Here is a 22,272-nt window from a genome sequence, read left to right as displayed (position 1 = left end):
AATTGGGGCTTTTCCAAGCTTTCCAAAATTATACCGTTGCATTCTGAGCAAGGAAGGCCAGCAAGGAGTCTGGGAGTATCACACTCACAGCGAGGGGGAATCCCGTCATTCATGGGTGAGTTGCCACTAGCGCAAGGTACGATGCACAAACAAGGAAACAGCAAGCAGGGGAGCTGCGTGGTTGCGTGGAGATGTGGCCCCAGTGTGCCCAGGTGGCCCAGGTGGCCCAGGTGGCCCCAAGACGGCTTGAGATGGCTTGACTCTACTTGACTCTAAGAAGCTCCCAGAGTGGATTCTTGACTCTCGCTTGTCGGCTTTGGGTCACTTTTGGCTGCGCGTGTTCAGGGATCGGCCGTTTCTTTTGGTCATTCCCGGCCAGCCGGCCCCCTGCTTTGTTGTTTCCCTCTCGATGCAGGTGGATGCTGCTGGATGGTCGCCAGCGCGGCTTCGCCTGTGACTGGCTGCGCTGCCAACTTACTCGCACCTCCATTTCGTATGCTAAGAAGGTCTACGCAGGTAAGGAAAGGAAAGGTACGTTACCATACATATTCGTATGCCTTTTCTCTCTAGCTCTTCCTCTCTCCTCCTCTCCTCTCTTTTCCCTCTCTATCCTCAACAAAACTGTACGACAAACACCTTGAATCCTCCTCTTCGCTGAGTCTGGATCTCGACACATTCGTTTTTTGACACCATCAGCCAAACACGCATCCTAACAACGGACCACCGCTTTCCTAGCTTGTCTGCTTTGACACAGTCGCTCTTGCTCACGGCCTAATACACCCGGACCTGTAGTTAAAAAGTCAATAGTCTCGACGACGCGCTCTTCAGATCCTTCAACTTCTCCTCTTTGGAACTTCTTAGGTCTCTTCACGTCCTATACGTTGTAAATTCTCCTTCCGACAAAACAACAACATGTACGCCAAGTCGAGTCTGGTGGCTCTTGCCGCCGCCATCGCCCCTGCTCTGGCCGCTTACCAGGGCTTCAACTACGGCTCCACCGACAGCAGTGGTGCCGCCAAGCAGCAGGCCGATTTCGAGAATGAGTTCAAGATTGCTCAGGGCCTCATCGGTGCTCCCGGCACCTTTAACAGTGCTCGTCTCTACACCATGGTGGTAAGTTTCTGTCACTATCATGATCCTTACACCTACCTTACTCAGGTGCAAACTCTACATGCTTTCAGTGTGACTGACACAACTTATAGCAAGGCGGTACTACCAACGACCCCATCTCCGCCATTCCTGCTGCCATCAGCACCAAGACTTCCCTCTTGCTCGGTCTCTGGGCATCTGGCGGTGATGCCGTGTTCGCTAACGAGCTGGCTGCGCTGAAGTCTGCCATCTCTACTTATGGTAGCAGCCTGGGCTCTCTGGTTGCTGGCATCTCCGTTGGAAGCGAGGACCTGTACCGCATCACTCCCACAGGCATTGAAAACGGCGAGAACCCAGGATTGGGACCCGGCCCTCTCACTGATTACATCAACCAGGTGAAGAAGCTCATCTCCGGCACCTCTCTGGCAGATGTTCCCGTTGGCCACGTCGATACCTGGAACGCTTGGACTAACGGTTCCAACTCGGCCGTTATCGAGGCCTGCGACTGGCTCGGTGTTGATGAGTACCCTTACTTCCAGAACACCCAGGACAACGGCATCGATAACGCAAAGGCCCTCTTCGACGATGCCTACGGTGCCGTGACCGGTGTTGCTGGCGGCAAGCCTGTCTGGGTGACCGAGACTGGCTGGCCCACCGCCGGCAAGTCCCAGAACCTCGCTACTGCCAGTGTCGCCAACTCCAAGACTTTCTGGGACGAGGTCGGCTGCCCCCTGTTCGGCACCACCAACACTTGGTACTACACTCTGTTCGATGCTCCTTCGTCTCCCACCTTCGGAATCGTCGGCGACACTCTGAGCACCACTCCCGTCTTCGACCTGTCCTGCAAGGCTGTTTCTTCCTCTACCTCTTCCGCAGCTCCCACCACCACTAAGGGCAGCTCTGGAACCGGCTCTGGCTCTGGATCTTCTACTACCACTGCTGCCGTCGATTCTAGCGCTAGCGCTTCTGCTTCTGAGGCTGCTTCTACCTCTGATGCTCCTGTCGAGAGCGGCAGCCCCGGTATTGGTGGTGGCCTGCCCAGCTCTCAGCTCTCCCTAGAGACCTCGACCATTGCAGCGACCGCGACGGGCACTGGCTCGGGATCCGGCTCTACCGCCTCTGTCACCTCCGGCAGTGGCTCTAACAGCACCATCTCCGGCACTGCCACTCCTTCCGCGTCCGTCATCTCTGACAACGCCGGCGGTGCCACCACTGTCTCCCTTGGCGCTGCCTTCGCTGCCATCATGGTTGCCGTCCTTGCTCTGTAAATATCCTCCTTTTGACATTTTGCTAGACAGCCTTTCCTAGCAGCATGATCGGCGTTTCATATGGAAAAGGCACGGCTCATAGGGGGGGAACATACTGTCTGCCTCTTCTCTCACCAGGTGGTGATGGGTTTAACATACAACACTTGTAATTAAATGGGGGAAAACTGGCATGGCATAGAAAACGGAATGCATTTATATATTTTTTGGGCCCGGGAAATAGAATGGGAGCACAATAGACCTGATGGGAGGATATTTCGTGCTCACTGGGCCACCGACACTCCTTTGTATACCCAAAAAGAGGTGCGACAACGAGCGCCTTACACACACATATGATACAATCTTATTTATCAGCTGTTCAAATTGACCTTCTTGTGCCATTCTTGTTCATCAGTCGTTGCCTTAGACTCGTGTGATCGGCAATGCACCGTTCGCACATACCCGTGTCTTACCATACACATGGCCTCCCTATCGCATCTATCCGCCCGTCCATCCATTCCCTTGTGCAACCAGCCTCCCCCAACCCTACCAGCCTACTAGCCCAGCTAGAAGTTTGTCTCGATTAGCTGCGAGACAAGGTCGTTGCCCTGCGGCAGCTCAGGGTAGTCCATGGGCACTATGCCCAGGCGCCTCTTCCCCGCGCCGCCGGCCCCTTGCTTCCGCAGGTAGTCGCCGATCGAGACGTTGACGCCGTCGATCCATTCCCCGGCGTTGCTGTAGCCGCCGACCGCCACCCACCGCGCCTGGGCGACCTCGCCGTGCTCCATCGGCTCGCCGACCGCGCTGCAGAAGTTGACGAACCAGACCTCGCCGCGGTTCGAGGGGGACGTCCTCGTGGCGTCGTGGCGGGGGCGCACCAGCACGAAGTCGTCGACGGAGGCGTCCGAGTCCGAGTCCGAGTCCGGGTCCGAGTCCGAGCCGGAGGGCGTGGAGGGCCGCGACGACATGGCGCGCTGGAACATGGCCTCGACGTACGCGCTCTTGGACGCCACGAGGTCCCGCAGCCCGATGCGCTCCGAGTACTTCCACTTGTCCTGCAGGCGCACGACGACGCCGGTCGGCGTGACGATGGTGAAGTCCGGGCTGTCGTTGACCCACGCGCTCAGGTCGAGCCCGTGCCGCAGCGCCGGCTTGATCGCCGGGTGGCCCGGGTAGCGCCGCAGCAGCACGGCGCGCCCGCGCACGTCGCCCAGCCGCGAGGTCACCGTCTCGACCACCCAGCGGGAGGTGCCGTCCGGGTAGGGCGGCGTGGAGATGATGGCGGCGCCGATGGCGTTGTAGAAGATCGCCGGCGCGTTGCCTATGCCGCGGGAGTTGTTGTCGTTGTTGATGGAGATGAGGACCGTCTCGGTCGGCTCGTTCTCCGCGGAGGGAGGGTTGAGGAAGTCCCAGATCTCGTCCATGACGGACTCGAAGGACAGGGTGCGCGGCCACCCCAGGGGGATGCCGCCGTGGTAGCAGTACAGGCGACCGTCCTTGTGCAGCCGTAGTCGGAGGTCAAAGAAGCGTATGCCCAGAGCGAGCTGTTGTGTGATGGTAAGATTCTGTGTTTTTGTGAAAGGTATTGTTGTCCTTGCAGGGCTATCGTGTGTGCCTGGGATAGTCATGTTGCTCAAGAGGGTATCATCGGGAATGCCAGCCATCCAGCTCGAGGGAGAATAGTCCAAAATCGACCGGCTGTACCAACGTAAATCTCGAGAGGATGTTCCGTCGGGGAAGATGGCGTGGATCCTGCCACTTAGTATCGCAATCTGAGGCACGTCCGCGCAAGTTGTTTCTATTACAGTCTCTTCTTGTGGAGAAGAAACTCCACCGCGATACTTGGCGACATAGCCTGTGTGGCCCCTGATGAATCCCATGTACAAAGCACCCCCATAGCTAGCGTAGCTAGCCAAAGGAATGATGGTCTCCCCAGGTGTGTTGTCCGTCTTTATCCATGATTTTGCGTTCTCATCGTAGATGTGTTGAAGGTACTCGCACCCTGTGGCGTAAGAAAGGCAAAGGAGGTGCAGAACTCCCTCAACAACAAACAACCTAGGAAACCCAAAAGCGGGATGGAAATAGCCCCTATAACATTGCTCGCCCTTGGTTATGAGGTAGGAGTTGGTCCATTCCAGCGCGTCATGATTCCAGACCATGCAGTACAGCTCATCGTCTTGTACATACGCGAGGAATAGCCGGTTGTGGAAAGCATATATCGCTGGCCTTGAATACTTCCCTATGTAGAAGTTGCAAATGATTTTCCAATGCTGCTCGCCATTTGTCAAGCAATAGTGTGAAGCTGTCCCACTAGGGTGGATTAAAATTGCGTGTAGTTGCTCGTTGAGACTGGCTATGATCGGTTCGCCAGTTTGCGAGCATGGGAATGGTTCCCTCGGCATGAATTGCTGGCCATCCTCTGTTGTAGCCGTGAACCATAGATGCTCTTCAAGGTCCTGCCAAAGACACCACAGCCGACCGCAGTGTGCAGCTATGGCATGCCATGTCCGCTCCCTGGATTGCGCCTTTCCAGCCTCCAGCAAGAAGCCGGAACTGCCGACACCGTTTGCTGTCCAGGACATATCTGTGTAGAGCTAAATACCTTGAAGGCGATGACGATGACTATGACGTGTGTTTTGGCGTCTATGCCAGCAGCGCTGACTATACCGGGTCCAGCCCCATAAGATGTAAGACGAGGTTATGATACCTGAGACTTCATTGACTGGGCCGAGAGTCGGTGCTTCCGTATAGCGATACTGAATAGTTGCTGAAGTGTTGTTAGGTGGCGATTGTTTCGGATGTTACGGTGGGTGTGTTTGGATGGGGCGTGACAGCCGAGTCCCTCACCAATCCGGTTCAGGCTACGCTAACACCCCTCACCAGGACACTCGTCAACCTTGTTCCTCAATGCAAAGACACTGAGAGTGGTTGTCAACCTCAAGAGTTATAAGGCGATTATTTTCCAATTCTTATTCCACGAATAGATGTTCGATCAAAGTACGTAATCCTTGTGGCGTGACCCTGTTTCGGAGCTCTTCAGAAAGCTGGAATCACTGTGCAATTACAACTCACGTATGGCGAGTTTACCCAAGAGCCAATCTACATATCAGAGCACAAAGAACGACATATACAAACTTCGGCTGGCTCAAGCCTGCATCACAAGCCTCATACCATAGATGTTGCCTTCCTTACCTTTGTTGGCATTTCACTCGCGGAGCGCCTCAAGTCGAAAGATAGAGCCGCCACAAAGGCACAGATAGCAACTAGTGCAGGTAATATTAGCACCGGATGCAGCATGGACACGAGATGATCTTGATTCGGAAGAAGTTCCCCGGATTGCTATATGGCTATACAGAGTTACGCACTGTGATGCCTGCTGATCAATGAAGATTGTCATATCAGAGGTAAGATCGCTAATAAGCTGACAAGGACCACTCTCTCTTTTAAGACAATTAGTTGCACTTTGATACCTAACATAGACTCCGGCTTGTATCGGGTCTGCCATTTTAATGTCAGCGGGTTAGCTTTTGATATATTTGTGTCCGATGATGTTGCCATGGGGGAGATAATCCCAGGCCAACGGTTCTCGGGTTAGGCGGTTGAAGAGCGGAATTACGAGTGTTTATGTTTGGTACCGGATCGCGGGAGGCTGAGAATTTAAGTTAGAGCTCAGCTTACCCCTGGCTTTAGCCCCTCAGCCTTACACGAGCTTAGCGCAAGGGCAGAAGTTGAGGTCCACAACCCGCACTTCTGGGAAACCGCGCTCCTGAGCTGTCCTCTCTGCCACCTGTCGTGTGCTACCCAATTTCGACACGTTCCCCTCTTTCACCCAGCTTAGGGGAGAGTCAATTCTATCCTTTCTGCCAATTGACTCCGCGTGTCGTGCCGACCGACGACAATATGCCTTCTCCACGGCTCAAAGGGTGCTTCACCCTTATCCTCTGCCTCGGCGTAGCTCTCGCGGTGGCTGAGAAGGCTCTCAAAAAGGGCGCGGTTTCTTCACTTAGCCTTGAGGATGTTGGGGAGAAGCTGCAGGTTCATTCGACTTCACTGCCTCGGATACTTAGTCGCAGGCTGACTGGAGACAGGAATGTGCAATTGTCCAAGAGCTCAGCGCTCACAAGAAAGCCCACGCTCCAGGCGAGTCCGCCATCGAGCGCATATTCGCGATCATCTTCCCTGGCAGCCCAGCCGTGAACTCCCTATTGGCGACGTTGTACATCTCCGGTCCTCCCAACTTCCTGCTCGCGCTATGGCCGCCAAACCCGAGTCCCGCCCTCCTGTCCATAATGGTTGCTTTTGCGGTGGGCGGCCTGCTGGGTGATACAATCTTCCATCTGTTTAGCGAGATCTACGTGGGGGAAGATGATCCTACGCGTGCAAAGTTCGTTCTGGTCGAGCCTAACAGGAACCTACTACTTGGTGCTGCCATCCTTGTTGGCTTCATGACATTTGTGGCGTTAGATAAGGCATTGCGGATTGCAACGGGAGGCGAAGGTCACGAGCATTCACATGGCCATTCTCACTCACACAATGAGACCAGTGCGGCTTCAACATCTGTCGAAGCCTCTGACAAGAAGGGCGCTAAGTCTCGAAAGAAGGGCAATGGCTCGTCAAACAAGGGCCAGACGGAAGTTGCCCACGAGAAGGAGATAAACCCCAGCGTAAAATTGAGTGGATACCTCAACATGATGTGAGTGCCGCTTCCTGCGCTATATTCTTAAATAATCACCAGTCTGACAATTAACTCAAGCGCTGACGCGACTCACAACGTCACCGATGGTCTGGCCATGGTCGCAAGCTTCTATGCGTCGCCGACTATAGGGGCTACAACGGCAGTTGCCGTCATGATACACGAGATTCCGCAGTAAGTCGTTGTAAACAATGGTTTCATGCTCAGTGTTTCGTACTGCCAGGGCCTGTACCGGAGTCTGGCTTTACTTTTGTTTTGACATACCTAAGACAACGCCTTGGATGTGCTTCCTGAAGGAATAAACGATACTGAAAGACTAAAGCTGCGGCGAAGAAATGGCTAGTGGCCAAGTTGGCACAACTACGATCAATACTGTCAAGTGACTTGAGCAAGCCGCGGTCATCAAGCGGTCCTGTATTGCAGAGTAGGCATTGCGGCGTAGTGGTCTGCAGTCCCATCTCTTGACCAATACGATTTGGTCTACATTGCTTAACGATCCCGGGACGAATGCTGACCCCAAGTGCTGTAGTGAGGTCGGCGACTTTGCTCTGCTGGTAAAAGCCGGATTCTCGAAGCGAGCTGCGATGGGTGCCCAATTTGTTACGGCCATTGGCGCCCTCCTTGGCACACTCATTGGCATCGCTATCCAAGAGTTTGGTGGTAGCGGTGCCATCGAGGGATCCATGCCCATGAACGCCGGGCTTTGGGGCACCAGCTTGACCTGGGGAGACATGCTCCTACCTTTCACTGCTGGCACATTCCTGTATGTCGGAACTGTCGCTGTCATCCCTGAGCTTCTCGAGACTGGACCCAACAAGTTGGCGGAGGTCCAGAAGACCTTGACCCAGTTTGCCGCCATAGCAGCCGGAGCTGGCATCATGCTCTACATCTCTTGGCATGACTAAACAAGGAGGCAGAGAAACAACAATACTGTCTCCCCCGAAGCGAAGCATCGAGTCATCGACGGTAAAAGATTGGGCGGAGATTTCCGCCATGTTTACAACATGAACGGACACGATAAACAGAATGACTCCGAGGTTGTTGTGGGACGAATATCAGGCTAAGCATGAAATAGACGATAGAAAGGCTTACTCGCCAATGCATACCTTTAGAGGCAAGGCTGGCGCACAGCATTGGCGTACACATAATACGGCGGAAGATGGAGCCGTAGCCAAGTAATGAGACAGCGTTGGAGCAGTGAATGGAGCACTTAGGTAATGCTAAATGCACCTCCATTGTCCCATTGACAAGGCCTTCTTGCGTGCCCTCGCCCAGCAGCGTTTCATGGTCCCAGCAGGGCGTCCACGTTCCCCAGGGCCTGCTGTCCGGCTGGTGGCAGGCGGTGACTCCTCCGACTGCAGGAGGCTTGAGAACTTGGCGAGCCCAAGCTAGCGGGAACGGCTTCTGTTAACTGCATGCTTTCCGCCCTTTAGGACAGCAGCCAACGCGCAAGCGCAATGGGCGGAATGGCTTCGTCAGCCGGGCTCTGGACCCTCGATCCAGCCTGCTTATAAACCCACAGTAGCACAGTAATGGAGGTGTCCTTGGAAAGGCGCACGCTTAATTGACATTGCGCTTGTGGGAGTGTGTCACCACGAAGAGTGCGATCCGCGTGGCCCACCCTTGCATGCCCGTATGTACTATGCAGTATCTGCATCCTGTAAGGTGCAAGCTGCAAGCTGTTTGCCATGTAAGCTTTGTATTTTGATGCTTTTCCCCTGGGAGCAACATGTCTTGGCCCTTAGAGGCGTTGAATTTGCACGGCACTTTGCTGTACTGTACCTCACCGTTCTGGGAAACATGGACCGCACGCCTTCTGGCCGACATGACGTCTTAGGCGGCTTATACTGCTCTTCTCACCAAAAATAAGATCGCAGGGCAGCAGGCGTGGCTGTGGGAGCATCATCAATAGATACCAAGGTAGACAGATCGACTGGTTGCGCCAGATGACAATAGATTCGCCAAGAACGGCACCACGAGGCGCTTTCTCTAGCCTAACTCGCCTAGCAACACCACCACCACCACCAAGGGCATTCAACAGCGAGATTCAATAGCATGGGGAGCGAGCGGTTCCCAGATCCCAGATCCCTGGGAACATGCAAACTGACAGTCTAGGTACGGGACTCTCGTACTGGTCTGGCACACCCACCACGCCCGCAGTTTTCTCCGCCTCGCCTTGCTCGCTACCCGCAGCTAAAATTTTTCCCATTTTGTAGTCATCAGTGCCGGCTATGGCGATATCGGCGGCCGCTATGTCTCTAGTGGTTGGCTACGGCTTTGATGCTACGGCTTTGATGCTTCAAAGCCGATTGATAGCTCGCTCATTTGCGCGTCAGAACTAGAACACACTGCGCTGCGCTGGAATCTAAACGTCGGCAGTGCGAATTTGCTCTACTGCTAGCGGAGGCTCCTTCGTGATATCCGGCTTATTATTATGGAGAAACCAGGTGGTCTAGGATTACTCTCTTAGTTGACGGACGCTTTGTATCGGTACCTCGACCGACCTGACCCTTGTTTTTTCCTGTCTTGTTGTGCCTGATGGTGGAAAGGCATAAGGTAAGCCGTATCACTTAAAGGAAATCAATTACGCATCAAAATACTCTGTATGGGGCGTTGTTTGCAGTGTCCCTGATGGCGCAATGACAGGCTTTGGTGGTGCTCCCGTCAGCGGACCAGGTTGTCATGAGAAAGAACATTCAATCTTGACAAACATCAGCAAACAAAGCAAGCAAAAGGGCCTGCGGCCAGACTCTTCACTCTTCGCAACCTCCTGCCTCCATGTGGGTGCTTTCGTGGTTCCACGGAGCCATGTGCATGTCTACGAGAATCAATGATTGGATAAACTAGTAAAATTTATAATTAATCCATTATAATGAATGAAATGCAAGGAATAGTCTGATTGATGGGACATTCCGTTGCCCGATTCGAGTCCCTTGTTGGCGAGTTTTGCCTGCAAAAGTTAAACTCGTCGATGGCAAACACTTTACTTGCCTTTTGATGTCATACCGTACAGAAAATGTTTTTTTTTGTTTTCTACGTGCTGCACCCTTCCAGGCTTCCGGCCCCGTCACCGGAGCTAGCAAGCGAGACACCTTCCTTTGGAGGTCTGGACGGGCAAAAAAAGCTTGAACACGTCGCTTCAGCAGCGAGATGCGATTACATGATGAAATCCAAGGATGATCGCGCATATGGCACAATCCTGCTTAGACAGCATTCATTGTTAGTCATCGTCACGAACATTGCTTGATTTTTGAAACCTACTGCGCAGTAATATGGAGAAGACCGGGGATGACCGGGCTGCACTGCACTGCATTAATAATTCGAGAGCCTTGCCTGCTTGCTTACCACTGTGACGACTTGCTAGGGGGGGAGGCTCATTACTTGTACGAAGGAGTACGAGAGGCTCTACCAGCAAGAAAATAAGCCCTGTCAGTTACAGGCCAGGTCTTGCCAGGTAGGCCACGCCCAACTGTCTACAAGTTCAAGTAAAGGGCAGGCAAGGTTTTGTTTCAATGGGCGGAGTGCATCCAATCCACTGCCCGCTCTCGGAATTGGATGCCTTTGGCGGCGTCAGGAACTCCAGGCCCTGGGCATGACTCTTGGTGGAGGGGGGGGGACCCAGGCCCAAAATCCACCCTGTCCGCATATGCGCGTGCGCCTTGATGGGCTCCCATTGAGCGCTAGAGATGGGCAGCTGATGAGCCGTGCGTTTGACGTTCGGCACCAGCTTGGCGATCGGGAAGTGGCATAGTATCTACTGCATAGTAGGTAGTAATGTGTCGTTGATTCATTCTGTCCCGATACCCATACCCATACCCATACCCATGTGCTCTCACTCACCATTGCTCCCGTGCCATGCGCCGCCCGCCTCCCCACTGACCGAGCACCGAAGCCGAACTAATAATTTACGGTAATGAGCAGCCAGCCAGCAAATGGGCTAACAAAGGGCGTACATGTTTAGCAATCATCAGGGTCCTCCTCCCTCCAAGTCAGCAAGGCGAGCCAAGCCAAGTCAAGTCAAGTCAAGTCGAGAGTTTCAAAGCGAGCTCTGGGCGTCTTTGTCATGAGGACAGTCGGATCATCACCGACACGAAGCTTCCAAGGCTTGGAACAGCGCTGGGTATTGCGCCATGGCGTCGAATCATGATGCCGCGCTGCTCTTGGCCGCCAACTGAACTTTGTTGTATCACCCAAGAAAGCCATAGTCACCTTTTTTATGACTGGGCGAGCGTCTGATCCACATGTGCTCCCTTCCATCGACATGGCCACCGGCGCCAATCACCTAAAGGTAAGTACACCCAAGCCCAGCCAGCCTTTCCAGCCCAGCCCGCGGACATGCGCACTGACGGGTGGATGGATGGATGCCATGGATGTGGATGTGGATGTGGATGTGGATGGTGTGCGGTAAGTCTATTGTAGCGTCCATAGTACCGGTACGCAAGTACAAGGCGTCGTCTAGCATTGATCTTCCCCGCCGTCAGGAATTCAGTTCCTTTTCTCATCATACAAACCTACTAGTTTCTCTCCTAAGTCGGGAATGACTCAGATTTTCTCTCCCATCCCCATCCTGGTTCCATTTGTTTGTTTCCCAATTGAGTCCTGTCGTCTGTATCGAAGGTTGGCACTCTATATAAGCCGGGTGGTCCCCATCTCAACCTGAGGCTGTTATAGTTATCAGTTTCCAGAACATCTAAAGAAGGCTTCCAGAAGTTATCGGGGCTCCATCAGTTAACGGTCCTCGATCAATTAATCATCACTTATAACGCTCATCGATTAGTTACATTAGTTAACCTCACTCATCACCTTCATCGCCTTGTTACCATATATCATTGTCTCACAACGCCGTTTTCCCCTCTTGCCTTGTCCTCAGTGACACAAGGTTATGCACACTGCAGATAGTGTCCTCATCTACAGACAACTTGGCAACAGGATGTCGTCCGCATCCACCAGTGCGAGCGATGCCAGCTCTTTCTCGGGCTATGCTCGAAAGATGGCACACCCGAAGTCGAACATGAACATTCATCTAGACAACCATTTCAAATCTAAAATCTACACATCTTCTTCGCCGATATCTGGAAACGTTACGATTACGACTCAGAGGGATGTCCGCTTCGACAGCGTAGAGATCATTCTTCTTGGAGTCGCTCGCACACGTGTTGATGGTGTTAGCTCACCTCATGAATCCTCCCACACTCTCCTGAAGATCCCGATGCCTATTCCAGAATCCAGCTATCCAGTCCCTCGAGTACTAGAGGCGGGAAGAGAATATTCCATCCCTTTCAACTTCATCTTGCCCAACCACCTGACACTGAACGCCTGCGGCCACCGCGTGGATTCGGATGCCGTTCACCAAAGCCACTTGAGTTTGCCACCGACGATGGGATTCGTTCAAGGACTCTGGGAGAAGGACGACCTGGCTCCGCAGATGGCCACCATTGAGTACTCGGTGAAGGCCAGGATCTACAAAGACCCGGAAATGAATGGACGACCCCTCAAGATCATGGAAGCGACCGAGCCTATCAAGGTCCTCCCTGCCTATGCTGAGGAGCCACCTCTGAACATCACCAAGAATGATAAACTCTACCGGATGACCAAGACGAAGAGCCTGAGGAAAAACATCATCTCTGGAAAATTGGGGCGACTGACGGCTTCAGCACCGCAGCCGGGGGCTGCCTTCATCGGACCGGACGGCAAGGTGGCATCGAACACGGCGGCACAGGTCGAGCTGAAGTTCGAGCCATCCTCCCCAGATGTTGCTCCTCCGAAAATCACCAGCATGTCTGGCAAGATCACAGCACACACCTACTACAGCGCCGGCCCGATCAGCTCGTTCCCTAACCTGTCCGACTTCAATAGCGGCTTTTCTATCGAGCGGCGCGGCTCATACTCTACCTCCGTCCCGGTCTTCTCGAGCCCTCTGGACAACATCACATGGGCGACACAGGTGATCCAGGAGCGCCGAGACTCGGGCTACGCCACCGAATCCGACGCGCGCACCGACTCCGAGCACTCGGCCCCGGAACGGAGCCGACGCGGGAGCAAGCAGCTGCACACGAAGCAGGCGCGCAAGAGCTCCGCGTCCGCGTCCGCGTCCGCGCCCTCGGCCTCGGCATCGCCCGTCTTCCACGCCGCGACGCTGCACGTGCCCATCCACCTGCCCGCCGCGAAGCGCACGCTGCTGCCGACCTTCCACTCGTGCATCGTGTCGCGCGTGTACACGCTGACGCTGTCGCTGACGCTGTCGCCGTCCGCGGGCTCGACGGCCAGCAGCAGCAGCACCACCCTCTCGCTGACGCTGCCGCTGCAGATCGGCGTCGACACCGCCGGCTCGCCCGCCCACTTGCGGCTGCAGCAGGAGAACCCGGCCGGCCTGCCCAGCTTCGAGGCCGCCGTCCAGGAGGCCGAGGTCGACGAGTTCCTGCGCCCGCGCCTGCTGTCCGTGCCGGACGTGCAGTTCAGCAGGGACCCCAGCGCGCTGCCGGGCTATGCGGTCCACGGATAGATGGGCTCATGGCCATGAAAATCGATCCTCTTGTTGTTTTCTTTGCTGTGTGTTACGATATGAGTAAAGCGAACATGCGGTTGTTGTTATTGTTGTTTGTTGGTTTGTTTGTTTAATTTACAACTGGTCTGCTGGTTGATGTCTGCTGGGCCGAGATTGACACGCACCAGCTTTCCTATGTTTCTGAGTGGTAATGGGGCTTGGGGTCAATGGACAGACAGATTGGACATTGGATACAAAAGCGAGGCGTTCTTGGTGGTGCTTTTGTGGAAAGGCTACAATGTGGATTTGCACTTCATCATAAAGGGGGCTGGAAAACAGGCCTAATTGGTAACTTACATAATACCCAATATGAGTAATGCTGTACGTTGATAATACCTTTTGTTGTTGCTTCGAAAAATGGTGATATGTGCGTGCAACTACACAGAGCAAACCTACGAAGTGTTTCGGAAGCTATGGCCCAAATGGGCTGAAGACTCTGGGAACTCGAGACTCATTCCCATTGGACAGTCAAGATGGCTTTACCGGACTGAGGATGTAGTCTGCACTATCGTGCGGTTACCTGGATTGAGGCGGATTCCTCTGGACAAATCAGTAGGCCATGTCATCTCTTTGATCAGTCTTGCCGCGTATCTCAAGTCTCCTTGCAGAAGAACGGGAGACTTGCGTGACTGTCCGCCTGTCGGGATAGGCCATCCGTATCCGTGTCACCACCTTCGTGAGGATCATAGGAGGACAAGAGCTGTGTGCGAGCGAGGATGACGCTTGGCTACGATGCACCGATGCACGACATGGTCGTGCGGCTTAAAAGCTTAGTAGAAATTAGGGGTCCCGAGAGGAAATCTGCAAAGGATAACGACACCTTGGCACCGTACAATACAATACGAGAGCTCGCGTAGCACAGCACAGCACAGCACACTTTTTTTCGTGTGTGAAAGAGCTTTCTCGGAGACGCGTCGAGGGATCGACGTTGAAGAAGAGAAGGAGGAATACGAGCATACCAGCCCCAGCCATTCACATGTTACAGAGCGGCCCTTGGCCCTGCGATCCTGCGCGGAGTGCATAAAGGGTGCCCGCGCTCGGAGGGGAGTCGAGGGTGTCTGGCTGTGTGGAGAGAGGCCCCCGCCGAATCCCTTGGAAGAAACAGGAATGCGAGGGATGGAGCTGCCGAGAGAGAGAGAGAATGTGTGTGTGTGCTGATGATCTGATCCATTGCATAGGTAGGTAAAACATTGTGAAGGGCACCAGAGCTGTGCAGCGAGAGATCAGACATGTATTAAATATACTTATATTCACATTCGACACGATATGATATGAGGTCTGTCAATTACATGTAGAGTGATCCTTTGATAAGATGGTCGTATTCTCTAATAAGGGCCCCTACCTACTAATTACAGTAGAGCACGGGGAATTGGGGAAAAGCAACGCCGTTGTAAAAAGACGGGTAATCAATCGGGGGTAGCGTAGTGTGTGTCCCTGGGCCTACTGTACGTACCAGCACCTGCACCTTAATCAGTGGCATGGCACCTACTGCATACCTAGTACCGCATAGTATGTACTGCGTAGAATCTTCAGCTAAAATTAGGCGTGGCAGCGCCCTCCACGTGATCTCATTCGTAGCAAATCAGGCAATCAGAGAGCGAGAATGTGAAAGGTAGTGGGAACATGCGTGGAGCCTGCTAGTGGCCTGCCACTGAGCCGCCAGGGCCAGCATTAGCAGCCTCCCCCCTAACGTGGGCTTAGCCTGACAGGTTTTACTAGCAGAAGGGTGGGAAGAGTACCAGTAGGGGAAAATAGGGGACTGGGGCACCCTCTCCCGTTCCTCTAATTCCCCCCCCCCAAATCCAATCCCATACCATACCCATCTCACACCACGCACGCACACATCCAATCTTCTTCCCTCTGCATCTTGCGCCTCAATTGCTCAACAGACTCGACCAGATCCAGCTGCACCAGCACGCCGGCTGAGCTCAGCTCCACCACACTGCCGTCTTCTGCTTGACACTGTCTGACCTGGTACTTTGTGCCGATTCCACTCGTTTGTGCCTTCTTGCACTGCTACTGTGACAACTACAGCGACAGCGACAGCTACAGTACAGTACAGTACATACAGTTTGCAAGTGTCGTACCCGCAAAACCGCCGTACATACACCTCCCGCACCCCCTTCGATTCGATCCGATCTGATCTTACCATCGATCTGTCATCCAACATCCTGCCTCGTTGCAGTCTCAATCGGCACACGACACCTAGCCTTACCGTCTACAACCACATAGGCTTGGCCGCTACCAAAGACCAGGACTCCATCTCGCCGAGCGGCCTTTGTCGATTCCCTCCAACGCGCCCTTGTTCATGATCCCGATAGAACGATCTTGCTGACGGAACGGGAGAGCTGTCACCATGGACGCGGCGATAAGGACCGGCTTTGCTCGCTTCTTCCTCTGGGCCCTTCTCGTCTGCCAGATCCAGGCATTCTACATCCCTGGTATGTTCCCTCCGTCGCTGTCCGGATCATTCGGACCTTATCTAATCTTGCCATGACTACAGGCTGGTCCATCAAGAGCTACAAAGAACACGAGCAGATCCCTTTGCTGGTCAACAAGGTATACTCAGACAACACCCAATTACAATATGCCTACTATGACTTGCCCTTCGTCTGTCCCCCCAGCGGCCACCATAGTGCCGGCTCCGGTCTCCTCAGCGGCCAGAGCATCCCCCTCAACCTAGGAGAGGTTCTCCGAGGCGACCGGATCATCGTATCCGACATTGAGCTCTCCATGCTGCAGGACAAGGAGTGCAACTTCCTCTGCAACAAGGAGATCAGCAGAAAGGACTTGAAACGTGCGCGGGAGCTGGTCTCGGATGGCTACGTGGTTGAATGGATCGTGGATAACCTCCCCGGCGCTACCAGCTTCGTCACCGTGGACAAGTCGCGTAAGTATTACGCTGCCGGCTTCAAACTAGGCTTCACGGACCAGTCCTCTGGCAAGCCCCGGTACTACTTGAACAACCACCACACGATCGTTATCCGCTACCGAAGCGCTCCCGGAAAGGCCGGAGAGAAGGGCGGCAAAGTCGTTGTTGGCTTTGAGATGTACACCAAGAGCGTCGGTCCCAACATCAAAAGGGACGAGGGCGGCTGTCCTGTAGACTTGCATGGTGTTGAGGAGAGCTTTGAGCTCTTCATGAGGCCCAACAGGACTGAGTCTGATCAGGACCTAGATGTCCAGTATGCGCATTCTTCCTACCGACCGGAACAGGAGGAAGAGACCAATGATGATGCCACCATGACCATTCCCTACACCTACTCTGTCTATTTCCGCGAGGACAAGACGATCGAGTGGAACCGGCGCTGGGACTTGTACTTCGTCAACCAGGAGGAGGGTTCCAAGATACATTGGCTCGCCATTATCAACTCTCTCATCATCTGCGGACTTCTCACGGGTATTGTCATGATGATCTTGGCAAAGACCATCCGAACGGATATCAAGGGAGGCAAGAACAGTCATGCAGAGGACGGTAAGCTCAGCTTCAAGCGAAAGGTCAAGAGCGGCTCAAGAACACCCAAATTATCTGAGAAGGCGCCGGGACTGCTCGAACAGCCAGTTGATGCTGACGAAGCTGATGCTTCTTCCGATGATGAGGCTTTGGAGGATATCACGGGTTGGAAACTGCTACATGCCGATGTCTTCCGTGCCCCCAGATTCGGCCGCGTATTGGCACCTCTGGTCGGCTCTGGTATGCAGCTCTTATTCATGGCTGTCGGTCTCGTGGCTCTGAGTGCTATTGGCATTCTAAACCCCAGCTACAGAGGCGGTTTCATTAGCTTTGGCGTAGGTCTCTTCGTCTTTGCAGGCCTATTCTCCGGCTACTACTCGGCGAGAGTCTACAAGACCTTTGATGGCCAGAACTGGAGACGCAACGCGATCGAGACCGCCTTACTGTTCCCCGGCTTGACATTCGGTTTGGTCTTCCTCCTAAACCTCTTTGTCTGGGCCCAGGCCTCCAGCACGGCCATCCCCTTCGGAACACTGGTTGCTATTCTATTCTTGTGGCTTTGCATCCAGGTTCCCCTCGTGTATGTGGGCTCGTGGTACGGTTACATCCGGGTTGGTGCATGGGAGCACCCGACCAAGACAACTGCGATCCCCCGACAGATCCCCCAGCAGGCGTGGTACATCAAGGGAACCCGGTCGATTCTCATTGCCGGTCTCATCCCATTCGCGGTCATCTTCATTGAGCTCCTCTTCGTCTTTCAGTCTATGTGGCAGGACAAGAGCGGCTACTATTACGTCTTCGGCTTCCTGGGAGTTGTGTCGGCTATCCTTATCATCACTGTCGCCGAAGTAACGATCGTCACGATCTACATTCAGCTCTGCTCCGAGAACTACCGCTGGTGGTGGCAGTCCTTCCTGGTCGGTGGTGGAAGCTCCGTCTGGGTCTTCCTGTACTGCGTGTGGTACTACTTCGTCAAGCTGCACATCACGGGCTTTGTCAGCAGCATGCTGTTCTTCTGCTACAGCTTCCTGGCTTGCCTCGTGTATGGCTTGCTCACGGGCACGGTGGGCTTCTTGAGCGCCTATGCTTTTGTCAGGAGGATATACGGGTAAGTCAATATGATTAGCCTCCCCCAAACTACCATCACGACTAACCGCATCGCAGAGCTATCAAGGCGGACTAAAGGTCCGAAACGTGGTAACGAAACAGGCTGCAACATGCCTCAGCAGCATTATTCTATTGCATCACTTCTGGCGCATCATTCAGGCTCTCGATAAACTGGACCGGCGTTGGGAGCACAACATCCTGAGGAGAAGAGGTTGACTCTATTCCAGTCACTTCAGATGGGCTTTTCGGCGATGGACCTAGGTCACCTACTCCTGTATAAACTTGGAAATCTACATAAATATATAGTCGTAATAAGTTAAGATTTGCATGATACTCTGTCTTGCCCATTTCTATCCACAGCCTGTAATTCTCTTTTCAGGTGGCATATGATATTCGGGTGTTTACTACGTTGTTATCCGTGGGAACACGCTGCCACCGTGACAGCCGCCCCGCTATTTAGTCCGCTATGTAATAACAAGTAGTCAACGCGGATCACCGTGATATCTCGAGCAGTCAATGCAGTAATGACCGTGGGAGAAGTATACCAAAGTATATAAGATCAAATTATAGCACACAAGGATAATCCATCACTATGATTCATATGGCTCAGGTGGCCGTCTTCGTCTTCCAACCTACACAACATCCCCGTTTCGATCAAGTCATCCTCAAGTCTTCCAATACTTGACTCCGATGCCCGCCCGAGCATATCTTGCAAATGATCGCGGAGCCCAAACAAAGAAAAGCCTCTGTCAACTCTTTTTATATGGATTTGATGACTTGTACTAATTCGGCCGAATCCTGTTTGTCTGGGACATGATGCTTTCGAAGGCGATAATGGCTGTCGCTCTCTTCTTCATCCAGGGCAGTGAAACCTAGAGCAAAAGCATGGTCCGATTGTTGTGACCATGGTAGGACCACTCCCAAATGTTTTAACCAAGAGCTGAAGAGTAAAGTATGATCAGCCAAAAACCCCAATGCTGACGTCCATAAAAACAAGAAAATATTGTCTTTCCATTGGATTAACTGAAGGATACCAATCCAATGAAATGAGATTCTCGATTGGACTTTTGTCGTTTTTATCGTAATCAATACTCTAGAGTCAACACTTGGCCACAGGTTGAGGATTTTTGCGCAATGCTGATGCAGAAATACCGGGGTGAGACCGGGCGCGCGAACATCAACTCTACGATGTTCAGCATCGGCGTCATCCGTGGTAAAAACACTTCTTCGACTCATATGACGAACATAATGAGAGATCGAGATCCTGCCAGAAGTGTCGACAAGGTCATCTCGGTCAATCAGAGCTGCAACAAGCCGGGACCTACGTCCTGGATCCGGTCTAGAATTATAAATATCGAAAGGCTGTAGAGCAGACGTCACGAGATAAGCGCAGTATAGTGCCGATAATGCCCCTCGCGCCTTCTGCAGTCTGATCAGGGCTGTAAGAATACGGCAGCACAAGAGGTCGAAATAGGATGAACAAATTCTATATACTGATAGATTTCGACGAGTAGGCTTCCAAGAATTATCTATTTGTTGGTTCCGACGGCACTGAATTGGACCTGGTAACTCATGCTCTATCTACGGTCGCTATCTATTGGACAATGGCATCTAACAACTCCGAAGCCGGGTCTCTTGCAGTTCGGCCCTCGCAGTCCCCACAAATGCGCATCACGACTTGTAGACCTTGCATGCTAGATCCATAGTAGTTCGCATGATACGTTTGACATCAAGGAAGATCTGAGGTACCGGTATTACCTGAACTCATCATTGCATACCAAATTTATCCCAGATTTCCTCAAAAATTTAATTTTAGCGCAAACACTCAACTGCATTTTACGGATTTCGAGCCAGATCATTCCTTGTTCTCTTGGAACAGTTACTCATCTATTGTGGCAAGGGGGCAACCTGAGCATTGTGACAATTCGTTATTCTACGTTTATTACTGTCACACGTTGACTACTCACTTCACTGGCGTTGCTTACCCATTATACCATACAATCCTGCCAAACATGAACGCGGATCAGTTCAAGGAAGCCGGCAAAGCCACTATTGAACAGAGTAGGCCGAGTTCCCGCCCCCATATTGTCCTTGACAGTTTCGCCGCCAGATACAGGAAGAGAAACTAACAGTTGCCTACAGTAGTGAACTACTTTGAGAATATTACCGACTACAGTGTTGCCTCGCAAGTAGAGCCGGGGTATCTGAGGAAGTTACTGCCTACTGAGGCACCTGAAGATGGCGAGCCCTGGCTTGACATCCAAAAGGATATCGAGACAAAAATCGTTCCTGGCATAACGCATTGGTCTGCTACCTAGAAACCCCTTTTCTGAACTTATATGACAGAGTTGCCACAGGTAAACGGGGGCTGATTGAGTCTATAGGCAGTCACCAAACTTCTTCGCCTTCTTCCCATGCCCGACCTCTTTCCCCAGCATCTTGGGAGAGATGTACTCAGCCGCTTTTGGAGGTGCATCTTTTAATTGGATATGCAGTCCTGCTGTGACGGAGCTTGAGACCATTGTTCTTGACTGGCTAGCCCGCATTCTTGGGCTGCCAGAATGCTATCTATCAACAGGTCCGACGCTCGGGGGAGGCGTAATCCAGGGGACCGCGTCCGAGGCTACCCTCACAGTCATGGTGGCAGCCAGAGACAAGTATCTGCGCGAGACGCTGCCCACCGATCTCTCGGAGGAGGACCTTGAGGAGGCAACGATCCGGAAAAGGGGTAAGCTGGTTGCGCTCGGTAGTGCGGCGGCTCATAGCGCCACCAAAAAGGCTGCAAAGATCCTCGGTGTGCGCTTCATGCCCGTTCCGGTGCGAGCTGAGGACAAGTACGCCATGACGGGCGCTGGGCTCGCTGCCGTTCTGGAGACCTGTCGAACAAAAGGGCTCGAGCCGTTCTACCTGACGACGACATTAGGCACGACAGACACGTGCGCCGTAGACGACTTCGGTGGGATCATCACCACCCTATCAGACGATTCTCTCACAAGCCACCCCCTAGGCAAGCCGGGCGAGATTTGGGTGCATGTAGACGCTGCCTACGCCGGCGCAGCCCTTGTCACCCCGGAGGCCCAAGAGGCTGTCGGCATCTCGCACCTGGCATCTTTCCACTCGTTCGACATGAACATGCACAAGTGGCTGCTCACCAACTTCGACGCCTCGACACTCTTCGTGCGCGACCGGATGTGGCTCGTCGAGGCGCTGTCCGCAGACCTGCACATCCTGCGCAACACGTACAGCGACGGCGGGCTGGTCACGGACTACCGCAACTGGCAGATCCCGCTGGGTCGCCGGTTCCGCAGCCTCAAGATCTGGTTCGTGCTGCGCAGCTACGGCGTGAAGGGCTTGCAGGCGTATATTCGGCGCACGACCAAGAATGGGGAGCTGTTTGCGGAGCTGCTTGGGTCCCGGCCTGACCTGTTTGAAATTTTGACGGGCCCGAGATTTGCGCTCACAGTGTTCCGGATGGTGGGACGCTCGGCAGGGGCAGATACGGAGGAGAAGAATGCGTGCACGAAGGAGTTGTGCGAGACTGTTAATGCCAGTGGGAAGATTTGGGTAAGCAGCTTTCGGAGTTCCTTTTTATCTATCCTGGAAATGTTTTGAACATTGGGGACAAGGGCGCAATCCAAGATTGGACACTTACTCCTGAAATATATCTACTTGGACATTTTCTTCAAGAGGCAACTACTGACCCCAGATGTTGTAGATTACGGGTACGATGCTCGATGGTCAGTTCGCGATCCGTGTGATGACAGCGAACCAGTTAACGGAGGAAGAGCACGTCAGAAAGGGCTTTCAAGTTATCGTGGAGACTGCCGAGATGATCTTGAAGAGCAAATGAGTGGATGTACAGCGTATAGTTTGATAAGATTTGGACAAGTATGTGATTTCTTGAGTACATATCGAGGATAGGTAGATGCTACATAGTTACAATATCGCTGAATGAATCCCTTTCGCTCCTCCTAACGTTTCCCATGCTAATAAACCAAATACTAGCAACCTGGCAATTTATAAAACACCACATCTTGTCTATTGAATGCCCTGGGTATAAATCGTACAATGCCTGCCAATGTCGTGTCCTTGCCATGCAGTCGTTATCATGCCACAGCTAAAGTCCAGCTTAGCTATGGGG

The 22,272-nt window shown here is 53.1% G+C and overlaps 6 protein-coding genes across 6 annotated transcripts; 5 read left to right on the top strand and 1 right to left on the bottom strand.

Annotated features, from left to right (window-relative positions):
• Window positions 1-912: 912 nt before the first annotated feature.
• On the top strand, window positions 913-2,357 carry UCRPA7_7914 (putative gpi-anchored cell wall beta- -endoglucanase protein; the record flags this gene model as incomplete). The annotated part of the gene is made up of 2 exons (XM_007920434.1): window positions 913-1,113; window positions 1,203-2,357. The coding sequence occupies 2 exons, from the start codon at window positions 913-915 to the stop codon at window positions 2,355-2,357; spliced, it is 1,356 nt and encodes a 451-aa protein (XP_007918625.1).
• A 542-nt stretch (window positions 2,358-2,899) lies between these two features.
• UCRPA7_7913 (putative phosphatidylinositol phospholipase c protein) lies at window positions 2,900-3,961 on the bottom strand (the record flags this gene model as incomplete). The annotated part of the gene is made up of 1 exon (XM_007920433.1): window positions 2,900-3,961. One exon carries the CDS (start codon window positions 3,959-3,961, stop codon window positions 2,900-2,902), a length of 1,062 nt encoding a protein of 353 aa, XP_007918624.1.
• Window positions 3,962-6,622: 2,661 nt separating this feature from the next.
• On the top strand, window positions 6,623-7,931 carry UCRPA7_7912 (putative zip zinc transporter protein; the record flags this gene model as incomplete). Its single annotated transcript, XM_007920432.1, has 3 exons — window positions 6,623-7,026; window positions 7,087-7,200; window positions 7,556-7,931. 3 exons carry the CDS (start codon window positions 6,623-6,625, stop codon window positions 7,929-7,931), a joined length of 894 nt encoding a protein of 297 aa, XP_007918623.1.
• Window positions 7,932-11,908: 3,977 nt separating this feature from the next.
• On the top strand, window positions 11,909-13,528 carry UCRPA7_7911 (putative arrestin protein; the record flags this gene model as incomplete). Its single annotated transcript, XM_007920431.1, has 1 exon — window positions 11,909-13,528. One exon carries the CDS (start codon window positions 11,909-11,911, stop codon window positions 13,526-13,528), a length of 1,620 nt encoding a protein of 539 aa, XP_007918622.1.
• Window positions 13,529-15,926: 2,398 nt separating this feature from the next.
• Window positions 15,927-18,207, top strand: UCRPA7_7910 (putative multispanning membrane protein; the record flags this gene model as incomplete). The annotated part of the gene is made up of 3 exons (XM_007920430.1): window positions 15,927-16,011; window positions 16,074-18,132; window positions 18,189-18,207. The coding sequence occupies 3 exons, from the start codon at window positions 15,927-15,929 to the stop codon at window positions 18,205-18,207; spliced, it is 2,163 nt and encodes a 720-aa protein (XP_007918621.1).
• Window positions 18,208-20,143: 1,936 nt separating this feature from the next.
• UCRPA7_7909 (putative aromatic-l-amino-acid decarboxylase protein) lies at window positions 20,144-21,981 on the top strand (the record flags this gene model as incomplete). The annotated part of the gene is made up of 3 exons (XM_007920429.1): window positions 20,144-20,192; window positions 20,710-21,695; window positions 21,847-21,981. The coding sequence occupies 3 exons, from the start codon at window positions 20,144-20,146 to the stop codon at window positions 21,979-21,981; spliced, it is 1,170 nt and encodes a 389-aa protein (XP_007918620.1).
• Between the last annotated feature and the right edge of the window lie 291 nt (window positions 21,982-22,272).

This window comes from Phaeoacremonium minimum (assembly GCF_000392275.1).
Source record: "Phaeoacremonium minimum UCRPA7 unplaced genomic scaffold PA7_03_scaffold_560, whole genome shotgun sequence".
Lineage (NCBI taxonomy): Eukaryota > Fungi > Ascomycota > Sordariomycetes > Togniniales > Togniniaceae > Phaeoacremonium > Phaeoacremonium minimum.
Note: the sequence above shows the minus strand (reverse complement) of the source record. Positions and strands in the feature narration are given on the sequence as shown.